This window comes from Melozone crissalis, unplaced genomic scaffold (assembly GCF_028551555.1).
Source record: "Melozone crissalis strain CALT ecotype California unplaced genomic scaffold, PUWL_Pcris_2 ptg000077l_1, whole genome shotgun sequence".
Classification (NCBI taxonomy): domain Eukaryota; kingdom Metazoa; phylum Chordata; class Aves; order Passeriformes; family Passerellidae; genus Melozone; species Melozone crissalis.
The window spans coordinates 277,082-295,816 of record NW_026535854.1 but is presented as its reverse complement, the minus strand read 5'-3'; the positions used below and the strand labels follow the sequence as shown (position 1 = coordinate 295,816).

The window sequence follows — 18,735 nt, the reverse complement described above, 5'->3', positions numbered from 1 at the left end:
CGGATAAGTCAATTAGAGTAGTGTGCACCTGTATGAGGATGGGAGGATTTGAGTAATTTTGAGTATAAAGATAAGTGACCGCCCCGGGAGCTCGCAGTGTGCCCGTGGCTGGCTTGCTATGCGGACTTCTGTCGGGCAGAGAGAACATCTTTTAGATAAACAACCAATAAACACCGAAGTCCGAGAAAGACCTGAAGCCTCTTCTCGTCCTTTTGAAGCGCGGGCTGCCCAAGGCCATCCTCGAGCCTTTCCAGGCCATAAAACAGCCGAGAGAAGGGACACACAACGTCCAACCCGGTCCCTGAGCAAAAACAACCCCACGAATGGGTTTGTCTGTACTCGAGGCGGAATCGATCCACACAGTCTTCCTTAACAAACCTTTGCTATGTTCCACTGGTGTGGGATTTCAGCACCTCAGGACTGAGGTGCAGAGTGACCGAGACAACCCTTGGGGGTCTCGGGGGTCCTGGAATATTGCCAGAAGCGTCTGGTGACAGGACTTTGATCCTGCACGGGAGACGACACCTGTATGAGGACGGGAGGATTTCACGGGGATAAATGGTGAAGGGATGGGTTAATTAGAGTGTAAAACACAAAGTTTAGGATTTCTGTACAGGGGGCGGTCTGGAGAAGTAAGATGTGGGAATTGGGGTGTGTCCCGTCCTTCTTCTTCTTCTTCTTCTTGGCCTCCATCTTCTGTGGTGATGGTGGCACTTTGGGATTAGTTATTACTAAAAGTGCACTGGTTAATAAGGGTAGAAGGTATTGGGGAAAAATGATAAATATTGTATACGTAACTTCGAGTATAAAGATAGGTGACAGCCCCAGGGGCTCTCAGTGTGTGCTCATGGCTAACTGCTGAGCAGACCTCTGTCGGGCCAAGAGAAAATCTTTTAGATAAAAAATTAATAAACACCAAGACCGAGAGAAGGTCTGAAGTCCCTTCTCGTCCTTTGAAGCGCGGGCTGTCCAAGGCCACCCCGGGCCTTTCCAGGCCTTCTAAACAGCCGAGAATCCGACAGATGATGAACTCCAAGGGTCCCAGTTTTGGGCCGATAGTCAGGACTTGGGTCAAGGGTTGAGCTCTGGCCTCATCCCCATCTCCCCTTTCTCCCGCAGGGCTCCGGGCGGCCGTGACCCTGCTGGAGTGCGGGGGGGACCTCCAGCCCCCCGGGGGATCCCTGACGTTGCTCAGCCGAGGGTCCGGGTTCAGTTTCGGGGATTATGGAATGTGCTGGATCTGCCAGAGACCCGGGCAGGCTTTGGAATACGTCGCAGGCATCTACTACAATAGCGCCAACACCTACTACGCGCCATCAGTCAAGGGCCGGTTCACGATCTCCAGGGACAACGGGCAGAGCTCGGTGACGCTGACCATGAACAACCTCAAGGATGAGGATTCCGCCGTTTATTTCTGCGCCAAGTGTGCTGCTAATAATTACCCTGAATATGCTGCTCGTAGTGACGATGCCCATGGTGTCCCCATCCCCATCTCCTCATCCCCCCCCGTCCCTGTTCCGCAGACCCTTCCCCCAAAACCCCAGCCCACACCCAGCCCTTGACCATTGATCCCAACCTTGCTCTGCCTCGGCCCCAGTTCTCACCCGCTGACCCCAAACCACAACTCCTGACACCAAATCTCCTCTTTGTGCCCCAAAACTTTGCCCTGAAGGTCAAGGTTTGGGGCCCAGGGTCCCGATTTTAGGACAAAGGTTGAGGATTCGGTCAGTGGCTACTGCTGAAGGGAGTACAAAGAGGGGATTTGGGGCAGAATCAGTTTGGGGGTTTTGGCACCGTGGTTGGTGGTGGTGGAAATGGGGAGATCTGGGACAAAGGGTCAAGAATGGGGTCAAGGGCTGAGATTTGGGTAAAGGTTCAGAGATTTGGGGACAAGATGAGCTCAGGCAAGGGCGCTGCCACCACCGGCATGGTCAATGTAAGCAGCAACAGCAGCCCAAGCAGCACCAGCAGCTTTGGCACAGAAACAGGATCCGGAATCCTCGTCCTGGAGGTTGTTCATGGTCAGCGTCACCGAACTCTGCCCGTTGTCCCTGGAGATCGTAAACCAGCCATGCACTGACGGCGCGTAGATGGCGCTGGAACCATTGCTCCTAATCCACGCGACCCATTCCAGCCCCTGCCCGGGTCTCTGGCGGATCCAGAGCATGTCAGAGCTGCCAAAACTGAACCCGGACCCTCGGCAGAGGAGGCGCAGGGAACCCCCGGGGGGCTGGAGGTGCCCCCCGCACTCCAGCAGGGTCACGGCCGCCTGGAGCCGTGCGGGAGAAAGGGCAGATGTGGATGAGGGAAAAAATCCACCCAAATGTTGATTCCTGCATGTAGATTCTGATGTTGGCCTCAAATTGCGGCACTTTCTCCTCCTCCCGATCCTGCTGGCCCTCCCAGATGGGTCCAGGTCCCTTTTTGGATCTGGTCACCCCCAGCACAGCCCACGCCCAGGTCCGGCTCCTCATCCCCATCTCGCCTTTGTCCCGCAGGGCTCCGGGGGGCCGTGACCCTGCTGGACTGCGTGGGGGACCTCCAGACACCTGAGGGGTCCATGCACCTCCTCTGCCGAGCGCCCGGGATCGATTTTGGGATTATTGTGATGGCCTGAATCCGCCAGAGACCTGGGCAGGCGCTGGAGTTCATTGCAGATATCAGCACCACTGGCAGCACGAGCTACGCGCATTCGGTCAAGGGCCGGTTCACGATCTCCAAAGATAATGGGCAGAGCTCGCTGACGCTGACCATGAACAACCTCAAGGACGAGGATTCCGGATCCTATTTCTGTGCCAAATATGCTTATACTCTTGATGGTACTTATGGTTTTGCTTCTATTGACGTGCCGCCTTTGCCCCACCCCCCGATCAGCATTGTTGGACCATCAGGGCGCAGGACGGTCGGGACAGACAGACGGACACGAGAGATCTCTGCAGCCAGGTCATCGCATTTTGGGTTTATTGCGAAGGATTAACTGCAGGGCCCTGCTGGGAGCTGCCAGGCACAGCTGGAGCAGGGCTGAGAGAAGAGAGGGGAGAGAAGATGAGACGGGAAGAGAGAAAGAGAGTAAAAAAGGTAAATGAGTAAAAGGGTGAGAGAATAGAAAGGGTAATAGAGTGAAAGAGTCAGTGAATAAAATGGTAAGAGTGTAAAAGTGTAAGAACATAAAACTCTAAGAGAATAAAAGGGTAAGAGAGTGAGGTTCCCACCACAATACAATAAATCTTCTTCTCTGTAGAATATTCTAATTCTCACTAACCAATCTGGTCCAATATACAAACCCTACAGCATTTACATACAGCCTATAAGAATCGTTTCATTACCATACTCTATTACAATTTAAACCCTAAAAACTCCTCTTTGGGCCCCTTCTGCCAAGCCTAAGACCTGCTCTTTGGAAACCCTAAAAACTCCTTTTTGGAGTAATTTTAAACCCCAAAAACTCCTCTTTGGCCCGTTCTGCCAAGCTGTAGAGTTGCTCTGACCCTTGGGCCTGTCTGCAGGCAGAGGGTGTTGTTCCATCAAAATGGGATCACTTTCAGGTAGCCACACCGTTGTTTTCCAGTTGTTCAGTCACTGAGGGATCTCAAAGCTTGCTTTCATTTCAATCTCGCTGATGGTTTCCATAGTCTCAAAATCTTTTGCCAGGCAATCCTTTTGATAAGGCTTTGCTGTTCCATCTTCCCCAACCAGCATCAGCATAAGCACCGTGACCATCGGTGTCCTCGGCACAGAAATAGGATCCGGAATCCTCGTCCTTTAGGTTGTTCATGGACAGCGTCACTGAGCTCTGCCCGTTGTCCCTGGAGATCGTGAACCGGCCCTTGAAGGAATCCGCGTACCAGGTGACGCCACCACTGCTGGTGATGGTTCCGACCCACTCCAGCCCCTGCCCGGGTCGCTGGCGGATCCAGGCCATCCCAAAACTGCCGAAACTGAACCCGGACCATCGGCACAGCAACGTCAGGAACCCCCCGGGGGGCTGGAGGTCCCCCCCGCACTCCAGCAGAGTCACGGCCGCCTGGAGCCCTGCGGGACAAAGGGGAGATGGGGATGGCGCAATGCAAAAGTCAGGCAGAGCTGTCCAAGTAATTAATGGGTGAATTGAAGCTAATTACAGGGTTTAAGGCACTTTACCATTCAGGATTCCTCTGTTGGATGTTTGGGGACAAAAAAAGGGAATTTGGGGCAAAACCAGTGAAGGTTTGGGGATGGGGGAGCAGCCGTGACCCTTCCAGAGTCCGGGGGGGACCTCCAGCCCCCAGGCGGGTCCCTGCGCCTCCTCTGCTAAGGGTCCGGGTTCAGTTTTGGGGATTATGGAATGTTCTGGATCCGCCAGAGACCTGGGCAGGGGCTGGAGTGGCTAACGGGGATCAGCAGTGGCAGTTACACCGAGTACGTGGGTTCAGTGCAGGGCAGGTGCACGATCTCCAGGGACAATGGGCAGAGCTCGGTGATGCTGACCATGAACAACCTCAAGGACGAGGATTCCGGATCCTATTTCTGCGGCAAGGCTGCTGGTGCCAGTTGGGGTAATGACGTCTCTGCTCTTGGCCTCTTCCCCTTGACTGGGTCCCCTCCTGCCCCCAGGTCCCAGACCCTTCCCGCAAATCTCAGCCCTTGACCACATTCTTGACCCTTTGCCCGAGATCTCCCCCAGTCCCAACACCACCAAACACGGAGCCGAAACCCGTGAACTAGTACTGCCCCAGACCCAAAAGTTGCACCAAAAATCGCCCGAATCTGCCCCAAATCCCCACTTTGTGCTCCCTGCACCAGTAGCCGCTGACCGAATCCTCAAACTTTGTCCCCAAATTGGGACCCTGGGCCTCAAACTCCGAACTGCAGAGCAAAGTTTTGGGGCACAAAGTGGAGATGTGGGGTCAGGAGTTGTGGTTTGGGGTCAGCGGGTGAGAATTGGGGCCGAGGCAGAGCAAGGTTGGGATCAATGGTCAAGGGCTGGGTGTGGGCTGGGGGTCTGGGGGAAGGGTCTGGGGAACAGGGAAAGGGGGTGATAAGGGGATGGGGGTGGGAAAACCTTGGGCATCGACACTACGAGCAGCATGTTCAGGGTAATTATTAGCAGCACACTTGGCGCAGAAATAAATGGCGGAATCCTCGTCCTTGAGGTTGTTCATGGTCAGCATCACCGAGCTCTGCCCGTTTTCCCTGGAGATCCTGAACCGACCCTTGACCGATGGCGCGTAGTAGGTGTTGGCACTATTGTAGTAGATGCCTGCGACGTATTCCAAAGCCTGCCCGGGCCTCTGGTGGATCCAGTACATTCCATAATCCCCAAAACTGAACCCGGACCCTCGGCAGAGGAGGCGCAGGGATCCCCCGGGGGGCTGGAGGTCCCCCCCGCACTCCAGCAGGGTCACGGCCGCCCGGAGCCCTGCGGGAGAAAGGGGAGATGGGGATGAGGAACGTATTTGGTGAAGAGTGCCCAAGGTGGCATGGCACGCTTGAAAAAGTGGTGGGATGCACGTGAGACTAGGATGATGAACTCCAAGGGTTAGAATTTGGGGCCAATAGTCAGGATTTTGGTCAAGGTTTGAGCTTTGTCCTCATCCCCATCTCCCCTTTGTCCCGCAGGGCTCCGGGCGGCCGTGACCCTGCTGGAGTTTGGGGGGCACCTCCAGCCCCCCGGGGGCTCCCTGTGCCTCCTCTGCCGAGGGTCCGGGTTCGATTTTGGCAGTTTTGTCATGTACTGGATCGTCCAGAGACCCGGGCAGGGGCTGGAATGGGTTGGAAGTATCAGCAGTGTTGGTGGCAGCACCTTCTACGCGCCATCCGTCAAGGGCCGGTTCAGGATGTCCAGGGAAAACGGGCAGAGCTCGGTGACACTGACCATGAACAACCTCAAGGACGAGGATTCCGGATCCTATTTCTGTGCCAAAGCTGCCTATAGTAATTGGGGTGCTGCTGCTGGTGTGGATGGTGTTCACCTCATCCCTATCCCTGTGTCCCCACCTGTCCCCATTCCCCAGACCCTTCCCCAATCCCCAGCCCCTGACCCCATTTCTGTCTCCCTGTCCCAGCTCGAAGCTGGCTCTGCTCCAAATCTCTGCTCTTGGCCCCAAACCTCAGCTCTTGGCTCCAACGCTCAACCAAGGTCCCCAAACCTGGGTGCAAATGGTCGAGATTTGGGGAAAATGGGCCAGATTTGGTCTGTGTCTGTGACTCAGATCCACCACTGAAGTTCTGGGCCAGAACAGGTCCAGTGTAGGGCAATGTGGGATTTAAAGGCCGAGACTGAGCTCAGGGTGAAACCGGCTGTGATTTGGGGCCAGGAGCTGAGATTTGGGGCCAGAGCAGGGCAAGGTTTGGACAAAGTGTCAGGAGTGGAGGGAAGTGTTGTGGCACGGGGACAGGGAGAAAACCATAAAAAATATTTGCAGCACCCCAAGCAGCACCATAACCATCAGCACCCCTGGCGCAGAAATACGATCCGGAATCCTCGTCCTTGAGGTTGTTCATGGTCAGCGTCACCGAGCTCTGCCCGTTCTCCCTGGAGATCGTGACAGAGCCCTTGAATGACAGCGCGTATCTGGGAGTGGCGCCATCACTGGTGACAATCGATACAAACTCCAGCCCCTTCCCGGGTCTCTGGCGGACCCAGCCCATTCCAAAACTGCCGAAAACGAACCCGGACCCTCGGCAGAGGAGGCGCAGGGACCACCCGGGGGGCTGGAGGTCCCCACCGGACTCCAGCAGGCTCATGGCCGCCCGCAGCCCTGTGGGACCAAGGGGAGATGGGGATGAGGCCAAAGCTCAACCCTTGACCCAAATCCTGAATCTTGGCCCAAAATTGGGACTCTTGGAGTTTATCACCCTCCCCCCAGGAGGATTCTACTCCTTTGTCTGGCTGGCCACACCCACTTGGGGGCCCTTGACCAATCAGAGTTTTGATTTCCATCATCTCCCCTTTGTCCCGCAGGACTCCGGGCGGCCGTGACCCTGCTGGAGTGCGGGGGGGACCTCCAGCCCCCTGGGGGTCCCTGACGTTGCTCTGCATCGGCTCTGGGTTCACTCTGGCCAATCACGACATGCTCTGGGTGCGCCAGAGACCCCGGCAGGGGCTGGAGTTTCTTGCCCACATCACCGACAATGGAGGCTACACCATCTACAATCCATCGGTCAAGGGCCAGTTCACGATCTCCAGGGACAACGGGAAGAGCTCGGTGATGCTGACCATAAACAATCTCAAGGACGAGGATTCTGGATCCTATTTCTGTGCCAGACGTCACAAGTATTGGGGAGCTGATAATGCTTTTATTGATGACGACACCAGTGGCACCACCCCCATGGTGGGCAGCAAATGTCCCCAATCTCCTGATATTCTTCTCCCAAATCCCAGCCCTACTCCTCAAATCTTGACTGTTTTCCGCCAAACTCCACCCATTCTGCCTCAAGTGTCGACCTTCCCCATAATTTGGCCCATTTAAACTAAATCTACCCCAGCTCCCAGGGCCCTAATTGGCTGAGCTGGCACAGGCAGAAATGGGAACTCAGAGAGTAAGGCCTGACCTGGAGCTCAGGGGTGAAGGTTTGGGGCCAGTGGTTGAGTTTTGGGGCAGGAGCAGGTGAGGGTTTGGGGTCAGTGCTGACCATTGGGGCAAAAGGGGGAGATTTGGGACAAAGGGTCAAGGACTGGTTCAATGCGTGAGGTTTGGGATGAAAATCAGAATTATGAGTATAAAATGATGGGAGTGGGATGTAAGGCAGGACCTTGAGACCATCAGGGCCATCGTCACCATTAGCAGCAGCACCATAACCATCAGCAGCCGTGGCACAGAAATAGGATCTGGAATCCTCGTCCTTGAGGTTGTTCATGGTCAGCGTCACCGAGCTCTGCCCTTTGTCCCTGGAGATCGTGAACCGGCCCTTTACCGATGGCGCGTACTCGGTGTAAGCACCATTGCTGTAGATCCCGGCGAGCCACTCCAGCCCCTGCCCGGATCTCTGGCGGATCCAGAACATTCCAAAACTCCCAAAATTGAACCCGGACCCTCGGCACAGCAACGTCAGGGACCCCCCCAGGGGGCTGGAGGTCCCCCCCGCACTCCAGCAGGGTCACGGCCGCCCGGAGCCCTGCGGGAAAAAGGGGAGATGGGTATGCGGCCAAAGCTCAACTCTTGACCCAAATCCTGACTCTTGGCCCCAAACTGGGACCCTTGGAGTTCATCATCCTCTTCCCAGGTGAGTCACATCCCATTTTCCAGCAGACCACACCCGCTTTGACTGCACAGCCATTTAGGTTTCTCATCCCCTTTGTCCGGCAGGGCTCCGGGCGGCCGTGACCCTGCTGGAGTGCGGGGGGGACCTCCAGCCCCCCGGAGGGTCCCTGACGGTGCTGTGCCGAGGGTCCGGGTTCAGTTTTGGGAGTTATGGAATGTACAGGATCTGCCAGAGACCCGGGATGGGGCTGGAATTCGTCGCAGGGATGTACAGCAGTGGTGGCACCACTGGCTACGTGCCATCGGTCAAGGGCCGATTCAGGATCTCCAGAGACAACGGGCAGAGCTCGGTGACGCTGACCATGAACAACCTCAAGGACGAGGATTCCGCCGTGTATTTTTGCGGAAAATCTGCTGATACTGGTGCTGGTGGTGGTGTTGCTAATAAGAGTGATGATGATGGTTGTGTCACCATCTCTGTGTCCCCCCCTGTCCCCGTTGCCCAGACCCTTCCCCCAGACTCCCAGCCCACACCCAGCCCTTGACCATCGATCCCAATCTTGCTCTGCCTCATCCCCAAGTCTTACCCGCTGACCCCAAACCACAACTCCTGACCCCAAATCTCCACTTTGTGCCCCAAAACCTTGTTATAAAATGGATACTTCAAGCCAAGGGTAAAGGTTTTAGTCCACTTTGTGGTAATGTGCAGAGAGCGGATTTTGGGCAGAACCACTCCAAGACTGGGACATGGGGACAGGAATAGGGTCCAGGCTTGGGTGGGGGACCGGGGAAAAGGAACACAGCCAAATGCAACCTAAACATGAGAGTGACCAATACCTTCAGCAGCACCCCAACCAGCAGTACCAACAACACTTCTGCCACAGAAATAGGATCCGGAATCCTCGTCCTTGAGGTTGTTCATGGTCAGCCTCACCGAGCTCTGCCCGTTTTCCCTGGAGTTCCTGAACAGACCCTGCAGAGACGGCGCGTAGTAGGTGGCACCATTGCTCCAGATTGCTGCAACCCGCTCCAGTCCCTGCCCGGGTCTCTGGCGCATCCAGCCCATCCAAAAATTCCCAAAACTGAACCCGGAGCCTCGGTAGAGGAGGCGCAGGGACCCCCCGGGGGGCTGGAGGTCCCCCCCGCACTCCAGCAGGGTCACGGCGTCTGACTCCATGAGTCAGAATGCTGAACAATTGCAAATAAATCTCTACCATATTACACTAATATTATATTTTATTACATTAATACTATATTATATCTCAATATTACTATATTACATCTTATTAATAATATATTATATCTCTTTAATACTGTATTATATCACAATAATTCTATATTATATCTCATTAATACTAAACTATATCTCATTAATACTGTATTACATCTCATTAATGCTATATCTCTTGAATTCTCTATTATATCTCATTTATGCGATATTACACCTATACTAAGGAGATACTAAAAGAATTCTGTACAAAAGACCCTAAAATATCCTGAAGAAACCCCTCGAGTGTCTGACAGAGCCAGGTCACAGCCTGGAGCCCTTTGGGCAAGGAAGCAAAACAATCCTCAGCAGCAGCCAGCGGGTGAATCCCTGGAGGGGAACGATCCCCCCGACACATTCCACATGTGCAGAAACAGCAGGAGCAGCGATGAGAGATGGGAATTGTTTCATCTTCTTCTTCTCCCTGTGCTGCTCCAGGAAAAATAATGAGAGAGAGAGACAGAGAGAGAGGGAGAGAGAGAGAGAGAGGGAGAGAGGGAGAGAGGGAGAGAGGGAGAGAGAGGGAGAGAGACAATGGTGTCTGACTCTGTGCAGGGAACGAGAATGGCACAGCCAGGCCCCGTGCCCATCTCCCCTTTGTCCCGCAGGGCTCCGGGCGGCCGTGACCCATCTGGAGTGCGGGGGGGACCTCCAGCCCCCCAGGGGGTCCCTGCGCCTCCTCTGCCGAGGGTCCGGGTTTGATTTCGGGAGAGTTGACATGTTCTGGATCCGCCAGAGACCCAGGCAGGGGTTGCAATACATCGCAAGGATCTACTACACTGGAGGTTACACCGACTATGCGCCCTTGGTCAAGGGCCAGTTCAGGATCTCCAGGGACAACGGGCAGAGCTCGGTGACGCTGACCATGAACAACCTCAAGGACGACGATTCCGCCACCTATTTTTGTGCCAAATATTACAGTAGTAGTTTTGGTGGTGGTGGTGCTGGTTATGGTGTTGATGGTGGTTGTGGTCCCAAGCCCTCTCCTCTCTGTTCCCAAATATCTCAGAATTCTCCTATGCATCCCTAAAATCCCCACCCCTGTTTCTCAAATCTTGACCATTTCCCCCTAAACTCCACCCCTGCTGCCCCAGCTTTTGGTTTCCCCCAATTTTGCCCATTTCTCCCCAGTCTGGCATTTCCCCTCTGTCCCAGTGTGGCACGGGGATCGCTCCAGGGCCCTTTGCACACAAAGCTTTTTGTGCAGCTGGCGCTCTGCCGCAGTGCCCCGAGGCTGAGCTGTCCTCTGCCAAACACAGATGTTCACAATGACCAAAACCAGGAACTTTCTGTTTCCTTTCATGCCCCGGCCGGGCCCCAGCAGCTGCCGGGGAGGAAGGGGGGGGAGGCTGCGGAGCCCCAAAATCGCGGCGTCTGATCCTCCCTCTGTCCCTCCCTTGCTCCCACCTGGGTCTTCACTTCTCCCTCAGCGGCTGCGGTATCTGGGGCTGCTCCTTGGGGCTGGGCTTGAATCCTCTCTGGGAGCTCTGGACATGGTGACGATGCTGGTGGTGGCCCCAAACCCCCATCCCTGGCTCCCCAAATGTCCCAAAATCCCCAAATCGTGCCCCAAATCCCACGCCTTGACCTCATTCTTGACCTTCTCCCCCGGTGTCAACCATCTCTGCCTCAACTCTGGACTTTCCCCCAGTTTTGCCCATTTAACCCAAATCTCCCCCAGCTCCCAGTCCCTGATTGGAGGAGGCCTGAACTGGAGGCCAGGGGTGAAGTTTTTGGGGCCAATGGTTGAGATTTGGTGCAGGAGCAGGGGAGGTTCTGGCGTCAGTGCTGACCATTGGGGCAAATGGGGGAGATTTGGGACAAAGTGTCAAGGGCTGAGATTCGGAGGGAGAGTCTGGGTTTGGGGACTGGGAGGCTCTAAAAAAAGGACTCAGAAAAAAACCACCATGACCAACATCATCCCAATCAATGTCTTTACCAGCAGCAGGAACACAACAACCAGCCCAACTTTTGGCACAGAAATAGGTGGCGGAATCCTCGTCCTTGAGGTTGTTTATGGTCAGCGTTACTGAGCTCTGCCCGTTGTCCCTCTAGATCCTGAACCGGCCCTTGACCAATGGCGCCTAGTAGATGTAAGCACCAGTGTTGCTGATGTAGGCGACCCATTCCAGCCCCTGCCCGGATCTCTGTCGAACCCAGTTCATGGCAAAATTCCCAAAATCAAACCCGGCCCATTGGCAGAGGAGGCGCAGGGACCCCCCGGGGGGCTGGAGGTTCCCCCCCGCACTCCAGCAGGGTCACGGCCGCCCGGAGCCCTGCGGGACAATGGGGAGATGGGGATCATAAACCTGATTGGTTCGGAAGGGGACAAGGGTAGGACCACCTGGGAGGGGCAGCAGGAGCAGCAGGGCCAGGAGCCGGAGGGAGCTCGAGGCCGTGGCCGTGATGTGCCGGGGTTGGGGATGGGTAATGCTGGTTTTAATTTTGAAATCAATGTGGAACACTCAGGTCAAGGTGTGCAATTAATTAATGAGAATATTGAGTTAACTTGTAGGGTTTGAGGGACCTCAGGATTCCAGAAAAATCTGATGGAGAATTGGGACCAAACCAGTGGAGTTATGAGGGAAATTGGTAAAGATTTGGGGATGGGCCCCGGGCAGCCGTGACCCTGCTGGAGTGCAGGGGGGACCTCCAGCCACCCGGGGGGTCCCTGCGCCTCTTCTGCCGAGGGTCCGGGTTCAGTTTTGGACAATTTGGGATCAGCTGGGTGTGCCAGAGACCCGGGAAGGGGCTGGAGTGGGTCGCAGGCATTGACAGCAATGGATACACCAGATACCTGTCTGTGTTCAAGGGCCAGTTCGCGACCTCCAGGGACAACGGGCAGAGCTCGGTGACACTGACCATGAACAACCTCAAGGACGAGGATTCCTGATCCTATTTCTGTGCCAAATGTGCTTCTGCTTGTTGGGGTGCTTATGTTCCTGGTGCTGCTGTTGGACCCCATCCCCATCCCTGTGTGCCCCCCCATCCCTGTTGCCCCGATCCTTCCCTCCAACCCTTGACCCCATTGGTGACCCCCACAGACCCAAATCTAGCCCATTTTCCCCAAATCTCAGCCATTTGCCCCCAGGTTTGGAGACCTAGGCAGAGACTTGGAGCCCAGAGCTGAGGTTTGGGGCCAAGAGCTGAGAATGTGGGGCAGAGCCAGCTCAGAGCTGGGACACGGGGACAGGAATGGAGTCAGGGGCTGGGGATTGGGGAAGGGTCTGGGGAATGGGGACAGGGGGGGACACAGCCATGGCGAGGCAGCAATTCCATAGGCATCATTAACAGCACCATTATCATCAGTACCCCTGGCACAGAAATAGGATCCGGAGTCCTCGTCCTTGAGGTTGTTCATGGTCAGCATCACCGAGCTCTGCCCGTTGACCCTGGAGATCGTGAATCGGCCCTTGACCGATGGACTGTAGTAGGTGTAAGCACCACTGGTCCAGATCCCCGCAACGTATTCCAGCACCTGCCTGGGTCTCTGGCGGATCCATTGCATGGGAAAACTCCCAAAACTGAACCTGGACCCTCGGCAGAGGAGGCGCAGGGACCCCCCCGGGGGGCTGTAGGTCCCCCCCGCACTCCAGCAGGGTCACGGCCACCTGGATCCCTGCGGGACAAAGGGGAGATAGGGATGAGGCCGGAGCTCAACCCTTGACCCAAATCCTAACCCTGGGCCCCAAACTGGGACCCTTGGAGTTCATCAACCTCCTCCTCCTGGGCCTGCTGGTCCTCCCAGGTGGGTCCCATTCCATTTCCCAACTGGCCAAACCCACTTTGAGTCCCGCAGCAAATCAGGTTTCCCATCCCCATCTCCCCTTTGTCCCGCAGGGCTCCGGGCGGCCGTGACCCTGCTGGAGTGCGGGGGGGACCTCCAGCCCCCCGGGAGTTCCCTGGGCCTCCTCTGCCAAGGGTCTGGGTTCAATTTTGGAAGCTACGACATGTTCTGGATCCGGCAGAGACCCGGGCAGGGGCTGGAGTTCATTGCAGGAATCTGGAACACTGGTGGTAGCACCTGGTACGCGCCGTTGGTCAAGGGCCGGTTCACGATCTCCAGGGACAACGGACAGAGCTCGGTGACGCTGACCATGAACAACCTCAAGGACGAGGATTCCGGATCCTATTACTGCGCCAAATGTTACACCAATGGTTGTGGTCCTTCTTATATTTATGCTGCTTTTATTGACATTGTCAGTGGTGGACCCACCCCAGCCGTTGAAAACCCACAAACATCCAAAAATTCCGACATTCTACCCTCAAATCTTTACTCCTGGCACTGAATCCTGAACATTTTCCCCCAACTCCCCCATCATTGCCTCACCTCTCACATTTCCATGGGGCTTTCATCATTTGGCCCAAATCTCAAAGGTTCATCCCCAAAACTCTGCCCTTTGTGCCCCAGATTTCAGCGGGGTTCACTTGTGACCATTGGCCCCAAACTCAGCTGGCTATGCCCCAAATCTCGGCTCCTGGACCCAAACCGCAGCTCTTGGCTCCAAGTCCCAACCAATGTCCCAAAACCTGGGTGCAAATGGTCGAGATTTGGGAAAAACTGCCCAGATTTGGGTCCGTGGGGGGTCACCAATGGGGTCAAGGGCTGGAGGGAAGGACCTGGGGAACAAGGATGGGGACAGGACTAAAATTGAACCAGCAGCATGAGCCTCCCAACCCCAACCATCATAGGCGTTTTTGGCAGAGAAATAGGATCCGGAATCCTCGTCCTTGAGGTTGTTCATGGTCAGCGTCACCGAGCTCTGCCCATTGTCCCTGGAGATCATGACCCAGCCCTTGACCGATGGCGCGTATCTGGGGGTGGAACCATCACCGTTGATCCCCGCAACGTATTCCAGGCCCAGCCCAGGTCTCTGGTGGATCCAGAACATTGCAGATTTTGTGAAATTGAAGCCAGAGGCGTGGCACACCAGCGTCAGGGACTCCCCTTGGGGGCTGGAGGTCCCCCCCGCACTCCAGCAGGCTCACGGCCTCCCTGAGGCCTGCGGGACAAAGGGGAGATGGGGATGGGGAGATACAAAAGTCAGGCTGAGGATCCCAATTAATTATTTGGTGGATTGGGGCTGTTTGCTGGGTTGAAGGCACTTTACCATACAGGAAAACCCTGATGGAGATTTGGGGAGAAACAAAGGGAATTGGGGGCAAAACCAGTGAAGGTTTGGGGATGGGGGAGCTGCCGTGACCCTGCTGGAGTGCGGGGGGAACCTCCAGCCCCCCGGGGGGTCCCTGCGCCTCCTCTGCCGAAGGGCCGGGTTCAGTTTTGGGGGTTATGCCATGATCTGGGCTCGACAGGGGCCTGGGCTGGGGCTGGAATGGCTCACAGGGATTGATAACACTGGTGGGTTCACCTTCTACGCGCCGTCGGTCAAGGGCCGGTTAAGGATCTCCAGGGACAACGGGCAGAGCTCGGTGACGCTGACCATGAACAACCTCAAGGACGACGATTCCGGATCCTATTTCTGTGCCAAATATGCAGGCGCTGGTTGGGCTGTTGCTGCAAATCCTTTTGTCCCCAACCGCATTGCTGTTTCCCCACTTGTCCCCATTTTCCAGATTCTTTCCCCAAACCCCAGCCCCTGACGCCATTCCTGTCCCCGTGTCCCAGCTCTGAACTGGCTCTGCCCCAAATCTCAGCTCCTGGCCCCAAATCTCAGCTCTTGGTCCCAAATCTCAGCTCCCAGCCCCAAATCAGGGCCGGTTTCACCCTGAGCTCAGCCTCGTCCCTCCAATCCCAACCATTGCCCCCAGACTTGTCCAGTTTTACCCCAAATCTCCCCTGCTAAAACCGAGTCACAGCCACGGACCCAAATCTGGCCATGGCCTCACATCTGGAATTTTGGGCAAAATTTGAATTCTTGACCCCTCAGCTCAGCCTTGGGCCCACATCCAGACATTTCAGTGACATTTGGAGATCGAGGGCACTGAGTGTGGCCCAGAGGGGACATTTGGGGCAGAGCCAGAGCAGGGCTGGGACAGAGGGTCAGCAAGGGGGTTTGGGGGAAAGGTCTGGGGCACGGGGATGCTGACAGGGGTCCAGTGATTAGATCAGTTGGATCAAGAGCAGCAGCAGCTCCACAACAAGTATCACCACTACTTTTGGCACAGAAATAGGATCCGGAGTCCTCGTCCTTGAGGTTGTTCACGGTCAGTGTCACCGAGCTCTGCCCGTTGTCCCTGGAGATCGTAAACCGGCCCTTGACCGACGGCGCGTACTCGGTGTAGCCACCAGTGTTGCTGATATCTGCAATGTATTCCAGCCCCTGCCCGGGGCTCTGGTTCACCCAGAACATTTTATAGCTCCAGAAAGTGAACCCGGACCCTGGGCAGAGGAGGTGCAGGGACCCCCCGGGGGGCTGGAGGTCCCCCCCCCACCCCAGCAGAGTCACGGCCGCCCGGAGCCCTGTGGGACAAAGGGGAGATGGGGATGGGAAACCTGATTGGTCCAAAGCCCCAAACTGGGGGTGGTTGGCTGGAAAAAGGGGCCGGACCCACCTGGGAGTCCAAGCTGGAGCAGCAAGATGAAGCGGATGGGGAGAGCCAAGGGTCAAATTCTGGGTCAAAGAATCAGGATTTTGGGGTCAGTGGTTGAGCTTTGTCCATCCCCATCTCCCGTTTGTCTCGCAGGGCTCTGGGTGGCCATGACTCTGCTGGAGTGCGGGGGGGACCTCCAGCCCCCCGGGGGTCCCTGACATTGCTGTGCCGAGGGTCCGAGTTCAGATTCGGTGATTATGGAATGTACTGGATCCGCCAGAGACCTGGGCAGGGTTTGGAATACATCACAGCGATCCACTACAATGGCGTCACCATCTATGCGCCATCATTCAAGGGCCGGTTCAGGATTTCCAGGGACAACGGGCACAGCTCGGTGACACTGACCATGAACAACCTCGGCCCTCAACACCGACGGCGCGTAGTCGGTGTTGATACCATCAGCATTGATCCCAGCAACGAATTCCAGCCCCTGCCCGGGTCTCTGGTGGATCCAGAACATTCCAAAACTCCCGAAACTGAACCCAGACCCTCGGCAGAGGAGGCGCAGGGACCCCCCGGGGGGCTGGAGGTCCCCCCCGCACTCCAGCAGGGTCACGGACGCCCGGAGGCCTGCAGGACAAAGCGGAGATGGGGATGAGGCCAAAGCTCAACCCTTGACCCAAATTCTGACTCTTGGCCCAAAACTGGGACCTTTGTCATTCTCTTCCTTATCCTGGTCACCCTCCAGAATGAATCCCATACTTTTTTCCAACTGGCCAGGATGACTGGGGGACTCTCGACAAATCAGGTTTCTCATCCCCATCTCCCCTTTGTCCCGCAGGGCTCCGGGCGGCCGTGACCCTGCTGGAGTGTGGGGGGGACCTCCAGCCCCCCTGGGGGTCCTTGACGTTGCTCTGCCGAGGGTCCGGGTTCAGTTTCGGGAGTTTTGCCCTACAATGCGTCCGTCAGAGACCCGGGCAGGGGCTGGAATTCGTCCCCTACATCCGCAGCGGTGGTAGCACCTGGTACGCGGATTCGGTGAAGGGCCAGTTCATGATCGCCAGGGAGAACGGGCAGCGTCTGATGACGCTGACCATGATCAACCTCAAGGTCGAGGATTCCGCCAATTATTTCTGTGCCAAAAATTGTGATGATTGTTGTGCTCCTGCTGCTGGTGACTATATTGACTGTGGTGATGTTGGTCATGGTGGTTTAGGCCCTGCTCCCATCTTTGAGTCCCCCCTGTCCTCAAACCCAGACCCTCCCCCCAAACCTCAGCCCTTGACCCCTTGTCCCCATTTGCCCCAATGGTCAGCACTGACCCCAAACCCTCCCCTGCTCCTGCCCCAAAACTCAACCATTGGCCCCAAACCTTCATCCCTGGCCTCCAGTTGAGGCCTCCTCCAATCAGGGCACGGGAACTGGGGGAGATTTGGGTGAAATGGGCAAAATATGGGGAAAGTTGAGAGTTGGGGCAAAGATGGTGGAGACTGTGGAGGAAGGTCTAGAAGGGGGTCAAGGTTTGGGATTTGGGGCAGGATTTGGGGATTTTGGGACAGTTTCGGGAGCCAGGGATGGGGTTTTGGGGCCACCACCAGCATCATCACCATGTCCAGAGCTCCCAGAGAGGATTCCGGCCCAGCCCCAAGGAGCAGCCCCAGACACCGCGGCCGCTGAGGGAGAAGTGAAGCCCCAGGTGGGAGCATGGGGGGGACGGAGGGAGGAGCAGACGCCGCAATTTTGGGGCTCCGCAGCCTCCCCCCACTTCCTCGCTGGCAGCTGCCGGGGCCCGGCTGGGGCAGGAAAGGAAACAGAATGTTCCTGGTTTTGGTCACCGTGAACATCTGTGTTTGGCAGAGGGCAGCTCAGCCTCGGGGCGCTGCGGCAGAGCGCCGGCTGCACAAAAAGCTTTGTGTGCAAAGGGCCCTGGAGCGATCCCCGTTCCACACTGGGACGGAGGGGAAGGGTCAGACGGGGGAGAAATGGGCAAAATTGGGGGGAAACTGTGAATTGGGGAAGTGATGGTGGAGTTTGGGAAATGGTCAAGATTTGAGAAAGAGGGGTGGGGATTTTGGGGAAGGATCAGAGAATTCTGAGATATTTGGGAAGAGAGAGGAGAGGTCTCGGGACCACAACCACCATCAACACCATAACCAGCACCACCACCACCAAACTACTACTCTAACATTTGGCACAGATATAGGTGGCGGAATCCTCGTCCTTGAAGTTGTTCATGGTCAGCGTCACCGAGCTCTGCCCGTTGTCCCTGGAGATCCTGAACCGCCCTTGACCGACGGCGCGTAGTCAGTGTAACCTCCACTGTAGTAGATCCTTGCGACATATTGCAACCCCTGCCCAGGTCTCTGGCAGATTCAGAACATGTCGTAGCTTCCGAAACTTAACTCGGACCCTCGGCAGAGGAGGCACAGGGACCCCCGGGGCGCTGGAGGTCCCCCCCGCACTCCAGCAGAGTCACAGCCGCCCGGAGCCCCGCAGGGCAAAGGGGAGAAGGGGATGAAGGAAAACATCCACCCAAATGTTGATTCTTGCATGCAGACCCTGATGTTGCCCAAAAATTGGGACCCTTGGACCTCACCATCTTCCTCCTGCAACTCCTGCCAGTCATCCCGGGTGGATCCCACACCCTTTTTCCGGAATGGCAGCGCCAACTTTGACCGCACAGCCAATCCATCCCCTCATCCCCATCTCCCCTTTGTCCCGCAGAGCTCCGGGCGGCCGTGACCCTGCTGGAGTGCAGGGGGGACCTCCAGCCACCCGGGGGTTCCCTGCCCC

At 56.3% G+C, this 18,735-nt stretch overlaps 3 gene segments (V, D, J or C); 2 read left to right on the top strand and 1 right to left on the bottom strand.

The window, feature by feature from the left end:
- Positions 1-1,127: 1,127 nt before the first annotated feature.
- Positions 1,128-2,080, top strand: LOC128946167 (Ig heavy chain V region 6.96-like; the record flags this gene model as incomplete). The annotated part of the segment is given in 2 exon segments: positions 1,128-1,458; positions 2,058-2,080. Coding segments are annotated over 2 exon segments (354 nt in total), but the record flags the coding sequence as incomplete, so codon positions are not given.
- A 2,063-nt stretch (positions 2,081-4,143) lies between these two features.
- Positions 4,144-5,390, bottom strand: LOC128946166 (Ig heavy chain V region 6.96-like; the record flags this gene model as incomplete). The annotated part of the segment is given in 2 exon segments: positions 4,144-4,154; positions 5,042-5,390. Coding segments are annotated over 2 exon segments (360 nt in total), but the record flags the coding sequence as incomplete, so codon positions are not given.
- A 3,035-nt stretch (positions 5,391-8,425) lies between these two features.
- LOC128946165 (immunoglobulin heavy variable 3-20-like) lies at positions 8,426-13,884 on the top strand. The segment is given in 3 exon segments: positions 8,426-8,533; positions 13,299-13,608; positions 13,862-13,884. Coding segments are annotated over 3 exon segments (441 nt in total).
- The last annotated feature ends 4,851 nt before the right edge of the window (positions 13,885-18,735 follow it).